Source organism: Sander vitreus, chromosome 4 (assembly GCF_031162955.1).
Source record: "Sander vitreus isolate 19-12246 chromosome 4, sanVit1, whole genome shotgun sequence".
Taxonomy (NCBI): domain Eukaryota; kingdom Metazoa; phylum Chordata; class Actinopteri; order Perciformes; family Percidae; genus Sander; species Sander vitreus.
In genome coordinates, this window is record NC_135858.1 from 33,951,938 (window position 1) to 33,978,533 (window position 26,596).

At 41.6% G+C, this 26,596-nt stretch overlaps 2 protein-coding genes across 2 annotated transcripts in view; both read left to right on the plus strand.

The window, feature by feature from the left end:
• The first annotated feature begins 1,004 nt into the window (after positions 1-1,004).
• Positions 1,005-2,580, plus strand: LOC144516358 (histone H3). Its single transcript, XM_078247584.1, has one exon. It carries the CDS (start codon positions 1,075-1,077, stop codon positions 1,483-1,485), a length of 411 nt encoding a protein of 136 aa, XP_078103710.1. The 5' UTR covers positions 1,005-1,074; the 3' UTR covers positions 1,486-2,580.
• A 1,522-nt stretch (positions 2,581-4,102) lies between these two features.
• Positions 4,103-26,596, plus strand: part of LOC144517352 (serine/threonine-protein kinase 4-like) — a 40,870-nt gene continuing 18,376 nt past the window's right edge. The window contains exons 1-9 of the mRNA XM_078249433.1: positions 4,103-4,488; positions 11,260-11,340; positions 17,411-17,539; positions 18,226-18,340; positions 18,577-18,741; positions 19,584-19,751; positions 21,722-21,859; positions 22,464-22,595; positions 22,969-23,179. Of these exons, the coding sequence (XP_078105559.1) occupies positions 4,445-4,488; positions 11,260-11,340; positions 17,411-17,539; positions 18,226-18,340; positions 18,577-18,741; positions 19,584-19,751; positions 21,722-21,859; positions 22,464-22,595; positions 22,969-23,179 (1,183 nt within the window). The 5' untranslated portion in view covers positions 4,103-4,444. The remainder of the gene's footprint in view (positions 4,489-11,259; positions 11,341-17,410; positions 17,540-18,225; positions 18,341-18,576; positions 18,742-19,583; positions 19,752-21,721; positions 21,860-22,463; positions 22,596-22,968; positions 23,180-26,596) is intronic.

Consider the following 26,596-nt stretch of genomic DNA (forward strand, 5'->3'; position numbering starts at 1 on the left):
ACTCTGCAGTTACTGTGCTCAACGAGCAGCGGGTGCTGCCGTGAGCCCCTCCCCCGTCCAAAAGCCCTCACAGGCGGTCAGTCTCTCAGTAGCCTATCGCAGCAGTCCCAGCCTGCAGTCAGAGCAGAGAGGAGACACACACCACTCCGTGTCCAGGCTGCACACACGCACACATCGTTACATCATAGCCTAAACTTGATTGAAAACACAACTAATCCACATCCAAATTATTTCAAAACCAAACAAAAATGGAGAGATTTCTAGTGAGGACCAACAAGGCAACCGACGCACCACCAGCTGCAAAAAGCTTCTACGGTACGATGAAGCATACCTGGCTCAGGTCTCACATTAACATCGCCTACCTGCAAGCTTCTGTAAAAAATGCAGATGATATGCCTACTATTAGGCCTAGTAATAATAACAATAATAAAGCATAAATTCATATCAGAGGTCTGGTGCCAATTCCCAATTATAGCAATAGCCTAGTAATGATAATAGGCCTACTGATGATGATAATAATAATAATAATAATAATAACAACAACAATAATAATAGCAATAAAGCATGTAACCTCATATAATTATATAGCAATAGCCTAGTAATGATAATAGGCCTACTACTACTCATAATAATAATAATGCCTGCAAGCTCACATTAGAAGTCTGGTGCTACTGCCAATTATAACAATAGCCTAGTAATGATAATAGGCCTACTGATGATAATAATGATAATAATAATAATAATAGTGTGGGCCTAAAAATAATAGCCTAGCCTAGTCGCTATCTATCTATCTATGCAAGGTGGTGTAGTGGGGGTGGCGCCGGGAAAGGGAGGGGGGGCACTGCAATGAACCAGCTTTGGGGGGGCAGCTTGCAAAAGGTTGAGAACCCCTGTATTAAAGAACGGCGGTGGGTCGCTCCGTGAGGCGGTGCTAAGATCCCCTCACCAATCAGGAGCCGCCGAGCCGGAGGTCTTAAGCTGCGACACCATATCGTACATCCGGTCCCACACTTTAAGAGCCGCGTGTCTCTTCATTACAACTTACATTTCTCCTGATCGCAGAAAGAAAAAGCCATGGCAAGAACCAAGCAGACCGCTCGTAAATCTACCGGAGGTAAAGCTCCCAGGAAGCAGCTGGCCACCAAGGCTGCCCGTAAGAGCGCTCCGGCCACCGGCGGCGTGAAGAAGCCTCACCGTTACAGGCCCGGTACCGTGGCTCTGAGAGAGATCCGTCGCTACCAGAAATCCACCGAGCTGCTGATCCGCAAGCTGCCCTTCCAGCGCCTGGTCAGAGAAATCGCTCAGGACTTCAAGACCGACCTGCGCTTCCAGAGCTCCGCCGTCATGGCTCTGCAGGAGGCCAGCGAGGCTTACCTGGTCGGCCTGTTCGAGGACACCAACCTGTGCGCCATCCACGCCAAGAGGGTCACCATCATGCCCAAAGACATCCAGCTGGCCCGCCGCATCCGCGGAGAGAGGGCTTAAACTGTCTGCTGCTGCTGCTGCTGCTGCTGCTCCACACACCACAAAGGCTCTTTTAAGAGCCACCTCACTTCAAACTCAAGGGCTCATTCCTCTGTCAACACATTTTCACCTTCAACAATAGATAAAAAAATATTTTCCAGTAAAATGCTGTTCTCTCTACACCGTAAATAATCCGTAGGTTACGCTACGTCTCCAGACAACAGATCAATAGTATATCACATTAAACTGCTTTCCTCAAATCCTAAAAATCGTACAAATGAAAGCTTCTGTTATAGTTTAATACAATATTGGCTACTAAGCAGTTGAGAACAGAATTATATATTTTTTTTTTTTTTTCCTAGACTGGCTGTGTGGAAATTTGATTTAAAAACTCAATTGTAAACAAAGTACTGACTAAAACAGTTGCAGTAGTTAGCTAAAAATAATAGATAAACAAACTTTCATCTTCACTGCCAAGTAGTATTGCTGACCAAGCAACCTAAACATTGACAGCTCAGTTGTATGAAAAATTAACAATATCCACTTTAATATAGGCCAAGTTAATAGTGTTGTGTGTGTGTGTATACATTTGGAACAAACATGAATTGATGAAGTACGCAAATTAATCTGACAGCGCTGTGGGGGAACCAAAAAAGACCAATAAGGTTAAGAAACACTGCTCTAGACTAGAAACAGATTGTTTCTATGGTCTACTCTTGGCTGCTAAACTCTGAGCACAATTTCGTTATTTTCACTCAAATAGAGATTCTAAATCAACCAGAACTATAATCTTAAGGATTGCCGCATTAAAGGTACAATATGTAAAATGTTTGCATTAAAATTTATAAAAAAAACGACTATACCTATGTTATATAGTTTGTTGAATTGTGTACTTACACTATCCTAAATGTTTCCAATGTTATTTTATTTTAGTGACATTGGACGTTTCATTTAGTCGCCTCTCAGTGGCGTCACAAAACCTTTGACCCCTCTGGTTACTCTAAAACGGACTCTAATCCGTCAAAACATGGGCACCCAGATGATACACGAGAGTAATCACAAATCGTACAATGTCACAGAAAGACTGTAATAAAGCTTGCTTTTTGCCACACAGCATCACTTTGCCATTGATTTGCCACTTACAACACAATAATACAGCAGAGATCTTATTTATTGATACATTTCAATATTGATTGATCCGGCGTTAGCTCATGCTAATGGTCGGAGGTAAACGTTAACGTTATAAGGTTAAAACATCGTTCAACATGTTCATGAAGTTATTTTAAGTATAATTGTTTTGATCAAGGTAAAATTAACGTTAAACAGCACTGGGCTAATCCACAATTACATTCTCCAGCTAACGTTAGCTGTATAGATAGAAGACACATCTAATGCTAATTTAGCCAGCTATCCCACCCTGTTTTTTCTGTGTCACCCCCCGCCGCTAAGGGATTTCAGTCGGGATGAAGGCGGACAACGCCCCCGGGGACAAAACACATCCACAGTTAGCCAGCAGCCAGCCACTATTATTAACTTACAGCAATACAAACTCAGCCAGCACAAACTCGAGCGCCGGGTGATAACGATACTAACGGCTAACAGAAAGTTTTATGTTCCGTTTTTTTTTTTTTCCGGCCAACCCCAGCCGCGAAGCAAGTCTCACAGCAGTGTTGACGTTACAACAAACCCTTATCCCTCCGGTGCTGAAAACATCTAAAAAGTGACACTGGCGTGAAATCTATTGTGATATTGTGGTTTTAGCTGGTGTTAGCTTGCTTGCTCGCTAACTGGTCAACTAGCTAGCTAACGTCAGCTACCAATACAAATCGAATCAAGAAAACGTAGTTATGTGGGGGAAACTGAAGCTATTTTATCATTACATGAATAAACGTTACTAAACGTAACATGGATAAAAAATGGAATGGATAAACCTATCCGTGAACAGATATATTTTAATCAGCAATTGTGTTAAACTACAACTCCCATAATGCCACTACAGGATGTCATCAAACGTCATATTGTAGACTATTGTACTTTAGTAAATGTACTTAGTTACATTGCACCACTGCTTGACCAGAAAAAAAATGTTATTGTAAACGTGCTAAAATATCTGGACCAGCCTCTACTTGTATTTGTCTGTAGGACCGAAATAAGTGGGCTAAGTATTTTTTTTTACTCTTATTGAATCAGTATGGGTTGTGTCAAATCCCTATGTTTTATCACTTTCAAATCCCTGCTGATGAATTAATTTAATGCCCTAACTCTCTAAACATTTTAGTGGCTTCAATCTGTGTAGGTTTAACTCAACCAGTTTAGAACAGATTAAGGTGAAGAATATGCACACGTTGTAAAAAACAAACAAACTCGAAGCTCATGTGTATGTATCAACTTCAGACCACAGAAACAGCATGAGATTCATTTTATTTACAGTACATGCTCCAGACTGCTAAACTCTCAGCACAACCCCATTGTTTTCCCTCAAATAGACACTCCAAAATCAACCTTTTAAGGATTACCACTTTAATACTCACTACAAACAGGTCATTTGTGTCCTCAGTGCGTATTTGTCGCCCCCCCCTGCTGCCGGCGTCCGGTACTGCACTCTTTGTCTGACCCGCCTTCCTCCCTTCACTTCCTGGTGTTTTCAAACTGGATGTCAGAAGCGGCTGCCGAACGGTTTGTCAAACCGGTCCAAAGTTGTCGAGACACGGGAGGAGGATGAACTCAAAGACGAGGATACTGCAGCTGTGTGAAGTCTGTACGCTGTGTGAACCTCGTGTGACAAAATGATAAAGAGACGCTATGCTTTCAGCGGCTAACGGAACGCTGCTGTAACACAGGGACGGGCTAGCTGCTCCGCTAGCTGCTGCTAGCCACTTAGCATCGTCAGTTAGCATCGAGTGTCAGTTTTTAACGAGTCAAGTTGGGACTTCAGATACGACTCAAGAGGACTCTTTGTGAGTGTCCAGAAGAGGACAATATGGAGAACAAGGACAAAGTACAGATGAGGAACCATCCTCGCAGGTAACGTTATGCTACTAATGAAAACACATCGATCATAAATCATTGATTGTATCTGTCTAGTCTGACGTTAGCTAGTGGTGACATAGATGGAAACGTAGTAACTTATCCAGGTAACGTTAGCTTGTGAGTAATTTAGGTAACATTATATAACCGACTCATGTATTGGCCCTTCGAAGGTATCGGGCTATAATCTGTCAGATATAACAATTATTAATAAAGCCAAGTCATTTTTAGGCAGAAACCTTTCAAACACAAGCTAGGAGCTGCAATCACGTTTTGGCAAGTGCAAAAGTGCATTTTATGGGTTATATTGCCCCTTTAAAAATCTGTTTCAACTGGTAAAAAAGTACCGGGTGGGCTTTAATCTCTCAGATATAAGCCGCATGAATGAAATCAAGTCATTTTGTGGCAAAAACAACCTTTCAGTTGCCAGGTAGAAGCTGCAATCACTTTTCGGCAAGTGGAAAAAGATGACTGGATTGGCCTAGGGCACAGGCAATCACTTTTTTGGCATGACACACAATCAATCAGAAATGAAACTGAAATGTTAAAAACAGGCTGAAATTACATACTTAAACTAAAGTACCAGTACCTCATAATTGTACTGAAGCGAAGTAGTTAAGTAAACGTACTTAGTTACATTGCACCACTTTTGTGTGGCCTCTCAAGCTAAGGTTCGGGCCATAAAATCTAAAAACATTTATTTTTTTATTTATTTTTTGCTAAAATATCTGGTCTATTCTCTACTTGTATTCATCTCTTGGACAGAAATAGGTATAACTAGATTAAACCACTGTTATTGAGTCAGTATGTGTTGTGTTGTGTCACTGTGAAGCCATGCTGATCCAATTGAATACCCTAACGATATTTGCCTAATCTTGAATCTTTAGCTGCTTTAATCTCAACAGGTTCAACAAAACCGCATCCGAGCAGATTGAGGTGAAGTAATTCATGTTGTGTTGGGTTTCATTTTTACAGCTTCTGGGTTTGACAGAAAAGCTTTGGGCTTCTCAGGTGGTGTCGGGTCATTGCGACAGCCGTAGTGTTGTGAGGCATTAACGGACCACAGCGGGTTTTGTGGTAGAAAAATTAGGCCACTGGAAAGAGCTCAAGGGAAGGCAGCTTTATTTCTACAGCACATTTCAGCAACAAGGCAATTCAAAGTGCTTTACATAAAACATTGAAGAGCAGTTAAAACATGTGTTAAAGCTAATATAAAATGGCTAAAATAGAATAAGACAGGTGTAGAATACAAGAATAAAAGGTGCAGTATTAGATTATTTTTTTGAAAGGTAGAGTCAAAACAGATACGTCTTCCTGAGGAAGGCCGCGCTGTGCCGCCACGCATGGGTTGCTGCCCATCTATTTTTAATGTACTATGATTTCTAGATGAAATGGCCATTTAAATAAAGGCTTTAATAAAGTCTTCAGCCTTGATTTTAAAAGAACTGAGAGTTGCAGCGGACCTGCAGTTTTTCTGGGAGTTTGTTCCAGATATATGTGGAGCATAACAACGGAACGCTGCTTCTTTTTAATGTTATGTTCCGACTCTGGAGACAGAAAGCAGACGGACGATCTGAGAGGTCTGGGTTGGTTCATAGTGTAGCAGCAGATCAGAAATAAACCATTTCAGTACTTCATAAACTAACAGTAGTCTTTTGAAATCAATTCTTTGACAGGCGGGAACCCCTTGTCGCTATACCAAAGTTCAAATACTTTGGTTTAAAATCAAGAAACGGCAGACTTCAGATGCAGTATAGCTGAAGTCCCAGTGTGCATGCATTGAGTGTGTCCGTTTGTGTGTGACTCAGGTAGCTGTCATGTCTGTGCACCACCGTCCCTCTGTTTATTATCATATATATAGTCAACTGAGCAAACAACACTAATTTGGATGTTTAATGCAGGAGGAGAAGGGTAGATTAGAGCTGCCCCCTCTGAGTCGATCAGTTGACTAACGTTTGGTCTGAGACGTCTAAGATTTCTTTAGTCATGTTTTATGCCTTTTCATGAATGACTTATTTCCAAGAAACTTAGGAGCATATCTCTGCTAAGCAGAAGATTTAAAGCGGTGCTTTTTTCCACGATTCTATGTGAAGAAACTCAGTCCTAGCATGAACACAGTCTATTGACTTCAAAATCCTGTCAGGGGTTTGTTTAAATGTGTCAATTCTGGAGGGTTTTCCACCAAAAATCCCAATAATGACGGTTAGCGCTGAAGCAGCTCAAGCCCAAACGCCAAAACATTTGCTGATTGCCGGCTGCTTTTTCTCTCTCACATATGATGGCAAACTGCATATTTTAGGTCTACCTTGATGCGGTTTTTAAGATTACGGATTAGACAAAAGAAGCCGTTTGGCTCATTTGTCTGCATTTTACACACAAAAACTAAACGATGAATCAAAAAATCATAGCCAGGGTCAGTCGTCGATGAAAAGGATAAATTGGGGCGTTTCCCTCAGCAGAGATGGTATTTATAAGCAATTGTCCATTTTCTTTTTTTCAGATGATCTAAAAATAATCTAAAACACACAGACTTGAGAGTTCAGGTAGGAAATGCCATACAATGTGTCAGAAATCCATATACAAATCATAAAAAGAAAAATGAAAGAAAAACTTACTTGAACTTGTCCTCAACTATACAGTTTACAATTATTTAATTGTAACTATTGTAAACTTTCAGTTTATTGCTCACTTTGGTCGATGTGTGATTGACAAGAGGGAAGTGAGGAGTTCCTATTCTGTCCATTTATCAGGAGGATGTTGGTAAAACACACTGCGTTCTCTTGTTCATCATGTCCACACACTCATCCAGTATTTCCTCATTAAGCCGACGTTGCGTTTTTAGATAATTTAAGCCCCTATTATAGGCAGTTTTTTTTTTTTGAAAAACTGCATTATTTTGTTGCATTACATTTCCGACCGGATCAAAATGTACTTTGGTCGTGTACTGAAACAGCCCGTATAAACTGTTTCACAAAAGGTTAATATAGCAAAAAAAAAAAAAGTATTATTGCATCCCTAAAGCTTCATCTACGTTTTGGTTTGAAAACGAATATCTTTGGCTACGTTTAGGCCTCGCGTTCACACTACTCTGGCTTTTCCGAGCCCCTAAAACTGAGACTTTTGGAAACGCTGCTGCCCCCGTTTTGGTCTGAAAACTCCGGGGTTGCTTTGTAGTCTGGACGGACACAAACGGAGACTTTTGTTAGCGACGCCGCACGTCGGTCACTCTTATCGGTTAGGCAGGTTTACGTACCTTTCGGCAACAGTTCCACGTGGGGTCGCTCGATGGCGTTTTAAGCCCCCAACGGCTACTTCAAGGCAGCGCTGCGACCGTCGACTTCAAGGCACCTGACCTTAACCCTAACCATTGCCTAATCCTAGTGCCTTCCAGGTAGCGCTGCCTGGAGGGCGACGTTGGGGGCTTAAAACACCAAACACCTGCGTGATATGTGTTGTCAGACGTGTTAATATGGATGGAGATTAGTTCTGCTACTGGAGCTAAAACTCTCCAGTGGACAGAGATCTTTTGTTTTTTTTTTGTCTCAAAACGGCGCTTACAAAAATGAAAAAGTAGTAGTGTTGATGTAGCCTTAGTGGCGCAAAACGTCAGCCAGCAGGCCTTCAAACTGGGACCCGTCGACTAGTTGTAAATTTGGGATTCCCACAAAAAGGTTTATGTGGAAAATGTAGATCCGGATACCTCAACGCTTTTCTGTATCTTTCTAGAGCTTCTTGTTAAACACCTAAATTATTTGATTTAAATCATCCTTAGAGTAAGATTTGCTTCAATAGAAATGGTTTTGGTCAGGAAATTGGTTACAGCATTTTTTTTTTTTTTTTAGCTGAAAACTCAAATGGCTGCCTTCATTTTAAAGTATTTAAGTACGTAATTACGTACGTACGTGATTCATGTTAGCCTAGAAATCTAGACGCACCCTAGCGGCAGCAAATGTCATTTTCAGCCAGGGTCGTCTAGCAACTCTCCGTTGACTTGCGAGCTGGAAAAACCAAACTCTAGCCGGGCCAATCGCAGTCTTTGGAATCAGCTTTGGCCGCGACTCTCGAAGACTTGGAGTTAAGCTTTTGTTTGAGAACTGGCGTTGCTCTGGTTGGTTGTAGCACTGTCCTATTGCGTGCAGAGGGAATCTGAAAGACAGCCGTTTATCCCGCCCCCTCGGATTGAGCCCTGCCAATGGTGAGTTCCCAGACCCAACATCTGGATGTGGGTCTGGCTTGTCAGGCTAGATTCATGTATCATGACAGAAGAATATTAGAAACGTTGCTATTGAATGTACAAGTCAGATCAGTCAAAATGTCACAGGAGTAACACAGAAGTCCTCGAAAAAGAGAGCGGAGAAAAACAATCTTTTGGTGCGTCCAGTAGTTTCAGCCGCAGCAGATACACACAAGCATTCAGTGAAGTTCACAGAGTCCACTTGAAATGCAGATTATGGGCTGTTGTTACGGTAGATTAGCATTTCAATGCTCTGCTCTCTGTTTCTCGTGGTTTGTGGCTTGAAGTCGACGCAGCTTGGCATATGGCTGCGCTTGCCAGAGTTTCCAATCTGCCCTTAGATTTTAATGATCGGATGTATGACGCGCCGGCTCTGTTATCAGCCGACCACTTGACGGGCTGAAATGATAGGTTGCAGTTTGATGACACTTTTGGAAAGATGTTGCATTTATTTAACTTAAAAACAGTTAAACAGATCTGTGAAATTCCCCTTAAGACTTATCTTGTTGCACCTTTTTTCCCCCAATTCAGACCACAAGACAAAATAAGAGTTTAATCGCAAAACGTAATGTCCAAAATAAGTTTTTCTCAGTCATATTTTTATTTTTATTTTTTTTGGGGGAATTGTCAGGAGCCAAAATCGAACTTGCGACCAAAATGTCATTAGTTGCACAGCCCCAACAGACGTATTGACACACCAGCTCCATTATCTGCCGACCACTTGAACAATATTTGTTTTCTCTATAATTTCACTTGAAACTGTTCACATTTTTGATGATTGTCTACAATCTCCATTGTAAAACAGATTTTGTGAAAGCACCAATTGTCAACCCTACAATATTGTCGCAATATTGACAATATTTGGTCAGGAATATTGTGATATAGTATCTGATTTTCTCCATGTCGCCCGCCTCTACTTGACGGACTAAATAGATTGCTTGCAGTTTGATGACAGTTGTGTAAAAATGCAGCTGCATATCCAAGGGGGGGGGCGATATTTATTGAAGGCAAAATATGTGTCAAACCATTCTGAGTGAAGGATTGTGGTGCGGCCTACAAATCCTATCCTACAGACTACAGGGAAACATCTTTGTCTGGTACAGATCCTCGCAAAAATCTCACTATAATCATTTTATATTTTTAAGATTTAACTTTAGTCAATGAAAGTGACAATGATACAAAAAAGTCGCAGCCCTACCCTTAAGCCGCCTACACAAGCGACTTGCAGGTATTCGTCATCAAGGGTGGCAAGGAAGCTATTTCCCATTGCTAGGTAACGACATGCTGTTATTTCATTGGTCGCGCTTTCGAAAGGCCAGCGGCAACTAGGGCGCAAAGTGGCAATTTCCGAGCGGCGCGCGACGCCAAGGGTAGCGCAGCGCCTAGTTGGGCGCCAACCCCCCGCCCCCCATAGGAAATCAGTGGAACGGCCGGCGCAAAGAGGTTTTGCCGCCTATCGCGTGTAGGCGGCTTTAGGTTAGATTAAACGTTGTACGAAAGCGCCAAAAGTCGTTGTGATACAGGCTTCTGAACAGAAATCCTACGATGTGAGAGCGGAGCAGCAGTTTGTTGTTGGGTCTTACTTTTCTCCTTCTGTCTTCCTGTAGTCATCCGAAGAATTTCCTGTCACAAGCTGGAACGTGTTTGGATCTATTTTTGTTTGTATGCGGGGATTATTTTTATCTTCTTATATCTTGTCTTTATCAAACATCTGGAGGCGTTTTGTAGTTCTGCTCACACTCCAGGAGAGAGCAAAGGTGGACGGCTACACCCAAGAGGAGGATGACTTCAACATTCAGACTTATTTAAGTTGGCACATCCTGACCGTACACATTCAAACCCTTTTTAAAACCAGAATAGCTGGTGATGATACTGACTGTTTAATTCCTACATTACTGCCTAAAACGTTGCCATTTACTGTAAACTTTTTTACTGCTTAACTTGTATGTTTCTATATAGTGCTGACTGAAAATAGAAACAAATGATTTGCTTGCAACCTTTTCTGTTTTATTCTGTCTAATTTGTGGCAGATTTTTAAGTCACTGTTTAGACCGTGAACTCTCTGTACACTGAGTTTATGAATATTGATGTATTTTGTATAAAAAAAAAAAAGGGGGCATTCAAAGTATTAAAAACGCTCGCTCTCAGATACGCAGACGGGAAGGTAACAATGAGAGGCGTCTTAGATAAAGAGCTGAAACTGTCAGTCGATCAGTCGTTTTAGCTGATTTAATTGACAATTGATTGTTCATTTAGGCCAGTTTCAAGGCAAACTCTCACCTGTGAGGATTTGCTGCTGTGCTATCGTTGCAAACAGATTTTATCTGGGGTTTGTATTGTTGGGCAGACAAACCAAGAAGTGGAGTTGCGACGATTAATGGCTTAGTTGTCTTAGTTGACTATTTAGCTAATCGGTTTGTTTTTTTTATAATGGAAAAATGGAGTGGAAAGGGGAAATCCCCTGATTCCTGCTTATTAAATGGGAATATTTTCTAGTTTGACGTTGGACTACGTCTCTGTTTCTGTCATTCCAGACAGTTGAAGAAGCTGAGCGAGGACAGCCTCACCAAGCAGCCGGAGGAAGTCTTCGACGTCCTGGAGAAGCTGGGCGAAGGGTGAGTCATTTCAGATGACGGGCGACCGCCTGCATGTACGCGTTTCTATCAGTTTGTCTGTAGATACAGTGCTCAGCATAAGTGAATACACCCATGCTAAAGTTGACTAAAAAGAGGGATAAAAAAATCATCTTTTGGAAATTGATCTTAGTGCCTTAATTAAAAAAAATGAAAACTTTTGTGAATGAATAATGTATCATAAATAAATGTTCTTCCTTAAAATACAGGGGGCATACGTCAGTACACCCCTATGTTAAATTCCCATAGAGGCAGGCAGATGTTTATTTTTAAAGGCCAGTTATTTCATGGATCCAGGATACTATGCATCCTGATAAAGTTCCCTTGGCCTTTGGAATTAAAATAGTCCCACATCATCACATACCCTTCACCATACCTAGAGATTGGCATGGCTTTTTTTCAGTTAGCCTAATAGCTGGTTTGATTTGCATTGAGAGATGATCTTTTGGAAAGTACCCCATGCCAATTTTTTTAGTCAACTTTAGCATGGGTGTAGTCACTTATGCTGAGCACTGTAAGTGGGATCTCTTTCCCTCTCTGTTTGTTTCTTCTCTCTCTCTGTTTGCCCTACAGCTCCTCCCTTCTTTGTTGCTCATCAACATAAACATTGCCTCTTCATATCCTGTTTCTCAACGCACTTCCTGTTCAGAGCGACTGATTGACTGTGTGTGAGTGTGGGTGTGTGTCACGGCTGATGCTGTCATTTTTCAGCAACTAGTAGCACTATTGACCCTCCGGTGGATGTAACTCGTACTCTGTGTGTGTGGTTTTCTTTGTGCAGCATAAGCCAATCATCAGCCAGTCTGAGGCTTAACATTCACACCAGTTATGCATGTTTAAAGTTGCTCGACTGGAATCCTTTTTAGTTTCATTTGGGAGGGTGAGAATAAACAAACAAAAAATGCGTGCGAGAATAGTCCTGAGAAGCTGCAGGTGACGTTGACAAAAGATGTTGGCAACTGATAGACGGTAGTTCCTCATGCTTAAAGTGCCTCGTATAACATGCAGGAGTGCAGCAAAACAAATGGAGGACAAAACAAATGGAGGACTAACCTCAGCGTCGCCTGGTTTAGTTTTAGTCTTGTCATAGTGTTGTACAACAATATAAGACAACTATTTCTGGAAAACTAGTTTTGGAAGATACCAAAACACTTGCAGACGAGTCCTGCAGGGAGGAAGGCCTCATCCTTGAAGTCTTTTCTCTTGTAAAAATGACCCAAGATGAAATACTTCCATTACAGCAGAATGTAAAACCCACATTTGTGTAGCTTGTCTAGTCAGAAGGATTTTCTCTGGCTGTTTTGTAGGGATGCACCGGTCGAGTACTGAAATCAGATATCAGGATGACTTAAATTAGCTGGAACGAGTATCGCAGGACAGCAAATGTAACATTTAACAGTTGTAGAAGCCTTGGTGCGTAGTGTAAGGTTTGGTGATTGATTGGGGCTGCTTTAAAATTGAAATGAAAGATGATACAGTTGAACCCATGCTAAAGTTGACTAAAAAGAGGAATAATCATCTTTTGAAAATTGATGTTAATGCCTTAATTAAAAAAAAATTGTAAAAATCCAACCTTTAAGGACACCAATTTTCTTTGTGAATGAATAATGTATCGTAAATAAATAAATGTTCTTCCTTAAAATACAGGGGGCATAAGTAAGTACACCCCTATGTTAAATTCCCATAGAGGCAGGCAGATGTTTATTTTTAAAGGCCAGTTATTTCATGGATCCAGGATACTATGCATCCTGATAAGGTTCCCTTGGCCTTTGGAATTAAAATAGCCCCCCCCCCACATCATCACATACCCTTCACCATACCTAGAGATTGGCATGGGGTACTTTCCAGGGTGGGAAATTAACTTTTGGCTGGTGGATGCCCAATTTTACCAGCCACTTATATTCTTTACCAGCCACTTTTTCCGGAATTCAAATTTATTAAAGAGTGCACTAGCATATTTTGAATTGCTTCAATACATAATTTTTTTTATTATTAATACATTTTTTTTTTTAATATAGGCAAATAAAAAGTGATGTGAAAAAAAAGCCTGCGAGACCATGGTAAAATTGTGTTTGGTCATATTCTACAGTAATTGTAGGCCTACATGTTTAATGATCAAAAAGAAATATTGACTCATCTCTCAGTAACATAGCATTAAACAGTCCCTCCAGGATTCCGCGGCCTTTTGTTGAGATTGTTGCGGCCCAAAATGCCTGATTTTGCGGGAGCTTTTGTAAAAAATTGCGATAAAAGTTGCGATGTCTTTTTTGTATTTTTCTTGCAGTGAAGTTGCGAGAGAAATAAGGAAACTTATTTTGGGGAGAATAACATTACTCTGGGCTGAGTTTTCCTAGTAACCTTTCCAAAAAGGCTCAGGATGCTGTAAACGTTGGTATAATATGAAAATGGCTGGTGGATTTAAGACAAAAAATAATAATGTATTGAATGAATCAAATTTGAACATATGTGTCAGTGGCTTGTTGATCTTTACATTGTTAGTTAATTTCCTATCCTGGGACACACATTCATACGGTTTGATAAAGTACTTATTAGACTTTAACTTATCATTGCACTTACAATAATGAGCGTAGCTGTCCTCAATTTAGGTCATTGTGTACGTCTCATCTCTGTTTTTTTCCTGCATCCACCATGTGTGTGGGGGGTGGGTGTGTGTGTGTGTGTGTGTGGGTGGCTGTGTGTGGTTGTGGGTGGCTGTGTGTGGAACTGAGCAGCAGAGAGCCGACAGGATTAAAACAGCAGCAGCTTTCAGCGACTGAAAAATCGTTACAGCGTACACTGATGTTTATTACAGGTTGGCAGGACGGTCCGAAATGTTTTGCACGGTCTTTCTCTGTACGTTTTCTCAATGCGCCACTTGTTCGAAAAGTAGGCTACCGTCTTCTTCTTTTCTTTACTTCGCCCTCAGCAGTTTGTACATTCATAGCTAATGCTGACACCGGGGATATGTCGCCACATGTTTTTAACCGATAATATACGTTTCGTCTGTACCTCACCTCAGCTACATGGTGTCACGGACTAGCACTGAAAAATACTTGCCTAAAGTCTGGAGTTGACGGACATATGCGCGGTCAAAGTCCCGGCTGTGAACGGTTTCATTTTCTATAAGTTCTTCACAATAAAAGTCCTCCTTTATTTTGGTATTTGAATGTTGTTATTATGAAGCAGCAAAATCCGGAAATGTTGGACATTCATTAGCAGTAACGTAACGCGACTCCTATCAGCATTGTGCATCGTTGCTGGACAACAGCATTCTTTGACAAAAGCTGTCCAATCCGTTACAAGGAATGTTTTACAATCCACCCGCCACTGTGGCTGGTATTCATAGATGCCACCTACGTCACTACCAAATAGAACGCCGCCATATTTACGACTGTTTACGACCGTTTACGACCGATCTCGCCTAGTATGGCTGCCCACACTGCCCATTTGAATGAGAGCGAGAGACAGAGATATCTGGAGAAAATTTCAATTTTAGGCTCTGATCCTTATTTGTTACCCCCCGTTTTCTTTTGCCCATTATTATCTGCCCCAGACTTGCCCCAATTGGCCTTCCATGATGTATATAATTATCTTGTGCATAACCCCTCCCCATACAGTGGGGATAGCTTGAATGCTTTCAAGAGTACCGATGCTTATCAATATGCCGTGGCTGGATGGGTGAAAGACATGAAAGTGCGGCACCTGGCCACCAAGGATTTACATTTAATCATGGGAAATGTAAAAATCGTACTGGGTATCGAGTTGTTAGCTAGCTCACAGCTGCTAGCTTGCTAGCTGTTAGCCACGGCTCCCGGCTAGCTGTCATTAATCTGGATAATGTTCTTTAATGTCAGATGTGTACTCACTGAAAAAACATGAAGGGAAGGGAAACGAGGCGATTGTGACTTTATGTGAACAGTTTGTGGTGGGTTACTCTGATCATTGTTGATGTCAGTGCTGCTAGTGAGCACTTCGGCTTTCTGCTAGAGCTTTAGCTGCTCAGTTTTATAGGGCTGTAATCTCCCAGTCGACTAGACGATTTATTGGTCGATACTTTCTGGCTCGACCAAAATTCTGATTGGTTGATTTTTTGCCGTGTTAATTTCTTTTTTTTTCTTTTCTTTTTTTTTTGGAATTTATTTTTATTTTATTATTATTTTTTGCCGTGTTTTTTTCTTCTTCTTTCGCCCCCGGAGGAGGGACAGGCATGTGCATGGGAAGAGCCAAGGCAAAAACTCGTGAAATATGATGAACTATCAAACCTCTTTCTGCCTGAGCTGTTGGGTAAATGGTTTACTGTGCCACACCTCTCAAGTGCCAACCTTGAGAAGGCACCTGAGGGATGTTACTGTGGAAACCCTGTTGACGACACAGGCGTCCTCTCTTGCACATCTGAGCAATGCAAACGAAAGCGCTTCCACAAGTCATGTCTGAAGCTGAGCAGGGTGCCAAAGAGTTGGACGTGTGTAGAATGCAAAAAGCAAATAAACAAGAAATGAAGTTAGCAAGGCAGCTTTATTTGTACAGCACATATCAGCAACATTAAAGAGCGGTTAAAACCGATAATAAAAATAAAAACGGATAAAATACAAGAAGTTACAGTGCAGTATAATAAATGAAACATTAAAGAGCAGTTCAAAACAATTACAAATCTTAAAGCAAAGCCTTCATGCAAACCTGAGATTAGCTAGCTGCTAACGCTAGCTTTCGGGGCATTTGGTAAATCACTGTTTTGTACCACTAACAAGGCTCAAAATAATCACCACACTTCAACGGTAGCATAATGAGGGTCCCTAAATGTTAACCGAAGCATTAAAGCGCCCACATTATGCTCATTTTCAGGTTCATAATTGTATTTTAAGGTTGTACCAGAATAGGTTTACATGGTTTAATTTAAAAAAAAAAAAAACACCATATTTTTGTTGTACTGCATAGCTCTCGCACACACTTCAGAAACCGTATCTCACTCCAAACAGCATGGATCAACATGAAAGTTTGTTTGCGTGTGGAAGCACCAGAGACACAAAATAACACCCCAAATCCCAGAAAAAGTGTTTTTTTCATAATATGGGCACTTTAAGAACTTTGTAAGTGTACAGACAGTTTATTAAAAAGATAGATTATAAAGCCTGTAGCCTACATGTTTACATGCGGACGCAATCGGACGCAGTCTTCATAATCTATCTTTTTAATAAACTGTCTGTACACTTACAGAGTTCTCAATGCTTCGGTTTACATGTAGGGACCCTCATTATGCTACCGTTGAAGTGTGGTGCTATTTTGAGCCTTGTTAGTGGTATAAAATAGTGACTTTCCAAATGCCCCAAAAGCTACCGTTAGCAGCTAACCTCCGGTTTGCGGTAGCTTGTTTCGTCCCTAGCTGCTAATAGCTAGCTAGCTACGTAGCTAAATTGAGGCGAAGGCTTACCTGACACGAAGTGTTCATTGCATAATAAGGTGTGAGACGTGGGTGTCCAATGATCTCCTCGAATGACAGCTAACCACTTCTTTCTTCTATACTTTTCTTTTGGTATAGAATAAAATACCAGTTCGGAGTTCCTGGTGGCGGGTGCTAATTTCCCACCCTGGTACCCTGGTTTTGTTAACAGTTTTACTGGCATTGCTCCCATTATCCTCCGTGACACGCACTCTTCCACTTTGCCTGACAACTCTTCTCCAAAACAAACAGCTCTGAGATAACAGAGACATCAGTCCATAGCTTCACTCACTCAAGCAGATAGTATGCGTGAAATAAAAACGGGACACGTAATTTCACTTTGTGTAGTGTTAACTACGCTAACTGACCGTGTATTGTGAACCGCGTGTAGTGATTAAAAGGCGATTGTGATTGGTTTAAAGAAATGCCAATAAACCAGAGCACGTTTCTCTCCCATCCCGGAATGCTGTGTGGACTAGCCAGACCCTCCTCCGCAGCGCTGTGGAGGAAGGTCTGGCAATGTGAGACTACTAATAGACTGACTTGTGCTCACCGACCGTCTGAGGCTCATTCACCGGTAACACGTGAAACCCTTTTGTCTTTGTGTCTCTGCAGGTCGTATGGCTGTGTGTTTAAAGCCCATTATAAAGAGACGGGTGAGATCGTAGCAATCAAACAAGTTCCCGTGGAATCTGATCTTCAGGAGATCATCAAGGAGATCTCCATCATGCAGCAGTGTAACAGGTACTTGTTGGTTCGTGTGGAGCAGCAGTTTTGTGAGTTCTCCCACTCGTCTTTTGCAGAGGTGGGCGACATCCGTTTCAATGTAGATTACCTTAAACTTGATGAAACATTTACAAATCGGTTTCGCTATGAGAGAGCCGTGGATTCTTGTTATTTTAGTTTAAATGATATGATTACTAAACACTTATTTGGCAGGGGCTGTTGTCCGAAATTACTTACAATAAGTCACACATAATAACATGTCTTCAACCTTCGTGGAAACAAGAATCAGACATCAAACAAACGTGGGGTTTCCCAGCACCTATCATCTTCACTCCTCCAGACCAACTGACTGTTGTTGATGTCACAAAAACATTTAGGGGAAACACTGCAAACAGTTTGTCTTTTGTCTAATGTTAATGTACCAAGAAAACACATTATTTGCCCTAAGCCGTTTAAAAAAAAAATTGCATCATGATTACCGGTTGTAATCATTACACATTCATATATCGCTTTTTAACTGATTCACGATTGCATCGTCACAGCCCTGGTATTTATATAGCACCTCAGACTGCTAAAGAAAAGACATGGAAATCTCACTTTTTACAATATGGGACCTTTTAAACCGTTAATACAATTTGACCACAGTCTTGTTCAGTATGACATACCTCTCCGTATCATCCTGAGTTTAATCTCTCTGTGTTCAGTCCTCACGTTGTGCGCTACTACGGCAGCTACTTCAAAAACAGTGACCTGTGGATCGTTATGGAATATTGTGGAGCCGGATCAGTTTCTGACATCATCCGAATACGCAACAAGACGGTAATGTGATACACACACACACACACACACACACACATATATATTAGTATGCATCTAATCGATCCAATCCTACGTAATGTAGCCCAGAAGAAAATCTATTTTACAGTAGTTTATTTATGTCCTTTTTCAGTTATGACTGACTGCCAAACTAGCTAATAAATGGCATTCATTGTGTGTGTGTGTGTGTGTGTGTGTGTGTGTGTGTGTGTGTGTGTGTGTGTGTCGTGTGTCTTTAGATAACAGAAGAGGAGATCGCCACCATCCTGCAGTCCACTCTGAAGGGTCTGGAGTATCTTCACTTTATGAGGAAAATCCACAGAGACATCAAAGCAGGAAACATCCTGCTGAACTCAGAGGGCCAGGCCAAACTGGCCGACTTTGGAGTTGCTGGACAACTCACAGTGAGAGGAAAAATTACAAATTCACCAAATAATTGAATGTATACTTACTGTAGTCTGAACCGGGCTTCAGGGAGTTCTCCGCAGAGAGACTAGGGGCCCTATTTTCAACGGTCTTAAGCTCACGGCGTGAAGCGCCTGGCGCGGGTGTGTTTAGGGCGTGTACGAATCCACTTTTGCTAGTTGTAATGGCGGAAAAAAGGGTCCGTGCGCCAGGCGCATGGTTCAAAAAGGTTGTAGTTAGTGTCTAAATAAATTCATAGGTGTGTTTTGGGCGTAACATGCAGTAAACCAATCAGAGATCATCTCCCAATCCCTTTAAAAGCCAGGCGCGTTTGTACCTCGGAACATTGTTTTTATGATGGCGGATTTGCTGCTGAATATTTTTTATTTGTAATCTTTTGCATGTTTGTGTGCTGCTGCGCTTCCCTGTGTGTGTGTGTGTGTGTGTGTGTGTGTGTAACAATCGTAGTGTGTGCGCGCTGTGCACGAGCCTAGGCGCATTTTACTAATTCGCTGTTAAAATAACAATGAAATGCTGCGCTATTGACTTTAGAACAGGTTTTTGTTGGTCAATGGTGCAATCACTTCCCGCTGCCTCAAGATAGCAATACGCCCAGAATTCACCTGAACACACCTCCCTGTAAGACCAGCGCGCCCATGGGCGCAGGTGCATTTGCAATTTCAACGACGCGGGCGCTGGACGGGAAACTGACAACTGCGTCGGTCTTAAACTAGCAAAGACACTTGCGTCGGGCTTTGCGCTGCGCCGGGTGCAAGATAGGACCCCAAGTATCTATAACATCCAGCTCGGATTTGACGATCTCTCTCTCCCCCTTCCCCAGGACACCATGGCGAAGAGAAACACGGTCATCGGCACGCCGTTCTGGATGGCTCCAGAGGTCATACAGGAGATCGGGTACAACTGCGTGGCTGACATCTGGTCTCTGGGAATAACGGCTATCGAGATGGCCGAGGGGAAGCCGCCCTACGCCGACATACATCCCATGAGGGTGAGAGAGTCTGTTCAGCATCTTTGTGTATTGGACGAAAGAGTTTGTAATCGGGGTTGTAAAGAGACAGTGTGTGTATTTGTGCGTGGAGAGATGTTAGAGGTAGAGCTGTAACAACTCCAAATTTTGCTGTACAATTAATTGTCTAAGAAATAAGTGTGACTAACCATATATTTGTCCTTTTCTGTCAAATAAAAAAAAAAAAAAAAAAATATATATATATATATATATATATAAGTTTTAAATGAATCCCAGGGTACATTTTTGGGTTATATGACTGTTATGTGACCCAGATAATGTAATAACAAAAATACACAGCCTATGAACTAAACCACGCCTCTTTATTATCATAATTAATAATGTGGTGATGGTTATTTAACCATTGTGCCCTTCCGTGTCATAATTTAGAAAATGAATTAGTTTTGGCACTTTTTCCAAAGTTTTTGTCAACACTTTTTTTTTAAATTCATGGTCAATAAACCTAATTTATATGACATTATACCTAATGTTTTAGTAAAAAAAAAAAGCAGAAATTATGAGTTGTTTTGACTAATAGTTGAGATCAGAGGATGTTGAGAGAACGACAGACGGGTCAAAGTTTAGTCAGGATATGTTTTGAAACCATTTCTATACAATTGAATAAAACGCCCCGAATTCAATGAAAGTAATCATCAATTGTACCTGCGAAGAATCCTGACGACGTGCATGCATCCATGTTATTTTGGGTAATTTGGTTGTAAGAAACCCAAATTTCTGATATAAAAAAAAAAAAAAAACCTTTAAAAACGGGTCAAATTTGACCCAAGGAGTGGCCGGGTTGGCTCAGTGGGTAGAGCAGGCGCACGTATACTGAAAGGTTTCTGCCTCAACGCAGAGGTCCAGGGTTCAAATCCGACATGTGACGATTCCCTGCACGTCTTCCCCCCCCTCTCTCTCTCCCCTTTCTCACCTAGCTGTCATGTCAAATGAAGGCGGAAAAGCCCAAAAAAAAAAAAAGTAAATGGGTTAACAGCTACAGACCAGGATGTTTGGAGTTGCAACAAGTGACTGCTGCCGCTAGACGTAACTGTTAGCTCATGAATCCGACCAATAATTACAATTTAGCATATCTAAAGAAAATGAACAGTTACCATCAACAGTTATACCCCTTAGGACTTTAGCTAACGTTAGCAATCGGTTGCGGTTAAACAAAGAAACCGCAATTGCGTAACATAATTGACAATTATGTAATAATTGTTACAGGCCTACTTAGAGGGTTGACTTCTTTCATGAAGGAAGAATTGTCGTTGAGCGTTTCTCTGCGTCAGGGCTGTCCCCTTTTAGTCGATTAATCTGTCGTTTTGGTCTTAGAATAGAATGGAATGCCTTGTATTGTCACTATACACGTACGATGACATTAAAGGCAACTCATTTGCCAACATGTACGTAAAATAATATCACAAATAATAAAATAAGTAGTGCAAAAAAAGGGGGGTAAGGTGCTATACACTATATACATATTTAAAAAAAAAAAAAAAATAGGGTTTTATATACAGTGTGATAAGCAGTGTGGGTTATTACACATTATTTGAATATTGCCCAATAGTGGTGATCATATTCAATGAGTAATAGATATTGCACAGTAATGACATTGCACAGTATTATCAATATTTTCAATAGTATTAAATATTAAATATTGCACAGTAGGTGGGTAGAAGAAATAAAGTCTTAGTCGACTAAGATTTCTTTAGTAGATTTTTTTATGACTATACATCCTGAATGACTTATTTCTAGAAACTCCTGAGCACATCTCTGGTAAACACAAAGATCTCAAGTGGTGCTTTTGCGATGGTGATGACTCTTTGTGGAGAAACTTTGTTTTAAATCAACGAATCGAAACCACACAAGTGCGTGTTAACTAAATGATTTCTTTAGTCGGGGGGGGCCCGCTCTCCTTCGTCCGTACTGAGTTATTACGTTTCCTCCTCCAGGCCATCTTCATGATTCCAACCAACCCTCCGCCAACGTTGAAGAACCCAGACCTGTGGTCTCCGTCGTTTCGAGAATTTGTCAGCCAGTGTTTGGTGAAAAACCCCGAAAACAGGGCGACGGCCACACAGCTGTTACAGGTAACGCCGTATACTGACTCCCACTGCTGTAGGTGAAGTATTTGTAAGTCAGTGTCAACCCTGAAAGGCAAGACACGCGAGTGAGTAACAATCTGCAGTAGATGTGTTAATCAGGGAACACAGGTATAGGTGTATAAGCTTGTACAGGGAATATATGATGTAACAGTTGAGCCTATCGTTCCGTTTTGGAGCAATAGGTATGAGACACAAGGGAATTCTTTAAAACGTTACCCGAGAACATGCCTGTCTGAAAAGAGGAAGATTTTTTAGAAGGAGCGTCCAGAAGAAGTCGTGCGTTCACCTTCAATTAATTCCTTAAGAATAGGTTTGATGCATTTTGCCTGTCAAAAGGTGTAATGTTAAATGTCAGTAAATTGAACCCATAGTAATCTTAATGTGTTTATAATAACACTAGATATAGAAATAGCTAGAGCATTATCTTAATTAGGCAAACTGGATTTTCACTGTCGTTCGGACCTATTCAATTAGGTTTTAGCTGCTTGTTTGTGTGCTAGAAAGGAAACCGAAAATGTGTACCCACTCTTCTCGTTAATTTTTCCTTTCTCTCTCTCTCGCTCTCATTCTTTGTCTCTTTCTCCTCCAGCATCCGTTCATCAAGTCGGCCAAGCCCAACTCCGTCCTCCGGGCGATGATCACGGACGCCATGGAGATCAAACTGAAGAGCCAGGAGGAGGAGGAACAGAGAGAGCAGGACGCAGAAGACGACGAGAACTCGGTACAGACGGGCACAATCCCAAAATATGAAGACAAGTAGTTACACAGAGAACGTGTCATCTGCTGTAGTCGAGGACTGAAGTTGAATCAATGAAACGACAAACTGCAAAACGTAAAGTAATATAAAGATCAGAAAATAAGTGACACGAATCTACATATGAAAAGATAGACACGTGTAGCTGACGATGAAACGAAAACCAAATGGTCCCAAACTAATATCAGCAAAAAGACGATAACAAAAGAAACGACAAACATTTAAACAGTGACGAGGCGATTTCGTCTAAGGTGAATAGCTCAATAAAACATTTTTTCACGTTTGTTAATAAAGTTTTACTCACTGCCTGTGTGCGTGTGTGTGTGTGTGTCTGTTTCAGGATGAGGATGAGGTGGACCAGGGGACGATGGTGCGGGCTGGAGCGGGCGACTCTGGAACCATCAGGGCCGCCGGCTCATTAGCCAGTTCGCTCGGCGGCACAGCCCGGACGATGATCTCGCACGAGGACACGGGAACCATGCAGTCGCAGCTCGGCACCATGGTCATCAACTCGGAGGACGAGGACGAGGAAGAAGCTGGGACTATGAAAAGTAAGACCCTTTTAAGCTCTAACGTAATCAGAGCTGCAGAGATTAATCGATTAGTTGTCAACAAATAAATGAATGGGCAGCTATTTTTTAAAATCGGTAATCAAGAGCTGTAATCAATCTTAAACGTGGGTATTTTCTAGTCTCTTCTCTCCTCTGTGACAGTAAACCGAATATCTTTTAGCTGTGGACAAAAACAAGACATTTGAGGACGGCATCTTGGGCTTCTGGGAAACACTGATCCACAGTTCTTTTAACAGTGTACTGACCATTCATAGACCAGACAACTGATCCATTTGGTCAAGAGAATAATGGACAGATTAATCGACAATGAGCACAATCGCTAGTTGCAGCCCTAAACATAGTGTGTCAGTCTCAAATGCATTCCCTGCAGATGTTTACAGGCGTAATGCTTGAATATAGGTCATCACGTCTGACAAAGATGATGAGGAATTGGCTCCCAGTTGACTGAAAAAAGTGTAAGAGGAACCAACCGATGAGGAACATCCTGCCCTGTTTTAGAACAATAGTGCGAACACAGTGACTCTCTTTGTAGACCGTGAATCTTTGTTCGAAAAAACAAGGGCTGAAAATGGAAACTTCTTATGTCTCTGGCAAGGGTGTGAGAGTTTTGAGAGATTTTTTTGAAAGTAGTTTTTATAATTTTTTTTTACTTCACTTTTGGATTTCATGTTAGTTTTCTGTGTGTTTGCTAATTTTAGTTTAATTTCAGTTTTTCAGAAAGGTTTATTTTTTTTATACATTTAGTTTTAAAGTAGTTTTAGTAGGGCTGGGTACCAACTGTAATACTTTTCAGGCACCGACTGTATTGCCTCTTAAGTATCGAGTATCGAAAAATGCCTCGTCATTGAAAACCCAATTTTCCCAGTAAATCTCGTCAAAAAGCGTCAGTGAGCCAATCAGCACGCAGAGACGGGGCTCACGTAGTAGGAGCTGAAAAATACGTTAAAAGATTTGTGGCGTAATGTAAAATGTAGTTTGTTTTTGTTTTATAAAAGTGGGATCGGGAAAAAGTATCGTTTAGGAACCGGTATCAAAGTCACGGTATTGGTACCGGTATCGAATATTTTTGAATGATACCCAGCCCTAATTTTTTGTAGTTTGTTTTTGTCAGGGCCAGGTGTAACGTCTCAGAAGTATGTAGCTACAGAATCTAGGGCTGCACAATTGATCGTCATTCTATCGAAATCGCAATATGGACTAGTGCAATATCGATCACAGAAGGCTTGTATCACGTGGACGCGCCGACAGTGTTGTTGTCATTACTTAGAATTCCTCATGGGGGCGACAGAAACTACCCACTATAGCTTTAAGCAATGTTTGGGCATGTAAACTACCACATTTTAAATACTGCATTATAGCTTTAATTGTTGTGCTACTTTAGTGTCAGATGTGAAGCCATTACAGCACACAGCACCTTCTCATGTCAAGTCCATCCCGTTTCTGTGGTTCAATGTCACATTGAGAGTTGGCGGAAAGTCTCCTTTTCTCGGTAGTGAAATATTATAGCTAATAAACAAAAATTGTGTATATATGTGTATGTATTTGTTTTTTGAACCTGGAAATATAGTGTCAGTTTAGTTTTTCTTAAAGGTTTTAGTTTTATTCTTTATTAGTATACTAGTTTTAGTTTGCTACTATAACCCTGGTCTCATGTTTAATTCTTAATCGCCACCGTTTACACACACACACACACACACACACACACTGTGGAGTTTCTCTGAACGTGTGCTGTAGATGAAAACCAAGTTCAGTGAGTTTAAAGGATGTTTTTAATCAGAGTTTCAATTCTCTCTGGAATGAAATGTTTGGCCCTTCATTAGGATCCCCTATTTGTGGCCTGTTTCATCCAACAAAGTGCAGCTGTATCCACCAGAGGGCGCAGTGTGACCATCACTGTGTGTGTGTGTGTGTGTGTGTGTGTGTGTGTGTGTGTGTGTGTGTGTGTGTGTGTGTGTGTGTGTGTTCGCTAAAGAGGGATGTTCTTTTTTTCCCCAAATGGGACTTTTTTGTGCATGTTATAGGTTTCCAAAGTAAAAAAGCCCAAAGTCCCCCCCAAAGGGACTTACCATCTCCAACAGAAAACACTGTTCACAAACTGCTCCAAACAGCTCTGTTGTAGTCCAGCCTTTACTTCAGAGACAAACGTGGGTCACTTTGGAACACACGTTATAATGCTCGCCTAGCTGCTAGCGTGGCACGCCATCATACTCTGCAACTGACCTTCTTACCGAGGTACTGCGCATGTGCGACTCCCAACAAAGATGGAACAGAAGTGAGATGCCTCACTCTGTAGCTAAAACAGAGAGCTCAACACAAAGGGTGAAAAGAGGAGCTGCAGCAATGTGCAGTACGGAGAGCCGCTTCTGGGACGCGCCGTGACGCGGGTGCTGGGATATCAAGCATTGGCTTGAATGGCCGAGATTGCTCGCGGGCGGGCCGACGCGCCTCCCGAACGCAGCGAAGACGCGCCCGGTGGAGAATAGGGGTTGCAGTACGTGGCTGGTACAGAAAACCTTAGAGGACAGGCAAATGTGATCCCTGTAACTACCCGGGCAAACAGTGAGCCAGCTGTGGTCCTGAGGGCCCAAGTGAGGAACAACTTCTGTTAAAAAAACAACAAAAAACTAACGTATTTCAGGATCCCACTTTCCGTTTTCTGCTGTCATTTATCAAGGGATGTGTTAGTGTTGCTCGGAGTCTTGTTGCAGCGTGGGAGTCGTAAGCGTTGGATGCACTGAGTGCTTTTGGAAGGCCGTCTCAATAAGAGTTGGACTCTGTTCATCGGCGCTGGCAGTCAGTGGGTGTGTTTTTATGCGTTTGTATTTATACACAGAGAATGAACCCCAACGAGACTCTACAGCACACACACAGTTTGGATGTGTGTATATTTGCGTTTGCTCTGTGTGACTCCGGTAATGCTTTGTTGCTACTGTGGAAGTTTATGTCACGATATTAAACTCCTACACCACAGAGAAGTGACATTCATGTTTAAGCCACGGGAGGCTCGTGCGTCAAAAGTTTGCCTAATATTCGCTTGACAATTGAACTGAAAAACACAGCCAGTGACTACTAATAAATCTCTGACACACATACACACACACACACACACACACACACCCACTGTGGTCGAGTTTGGGACACACACAGTCTCCTGTCTGATGTCCTACTATTAAGTTAGAATGGATCTCCACTGCTGGCAGTTCAAACCGCATTAACACAGGGACATTTAGAGTTTATAATTACATTAGTAGTGTGTGTGTGTGTGTGTGTGTGTGTGTGTGTGTGTGTGTGTGTGTGTGTGTGTCAGACTAATGACCACAGTCTGATGCTGAAGGGGATAAGCTATTAGATCAGGTATTGATCCTCCCTAATGGTCCTGGAAAATAAAAGCCTTTT

Coding starts and splice junctions, on each gene's coding strand:
- LOC144516358 (XM_078247584.1), top strand. CDS start 1,075: ATGGCAAGAACCAAGCAGACCGCTCGTAAATCTACCGGAGGTAAAGCT.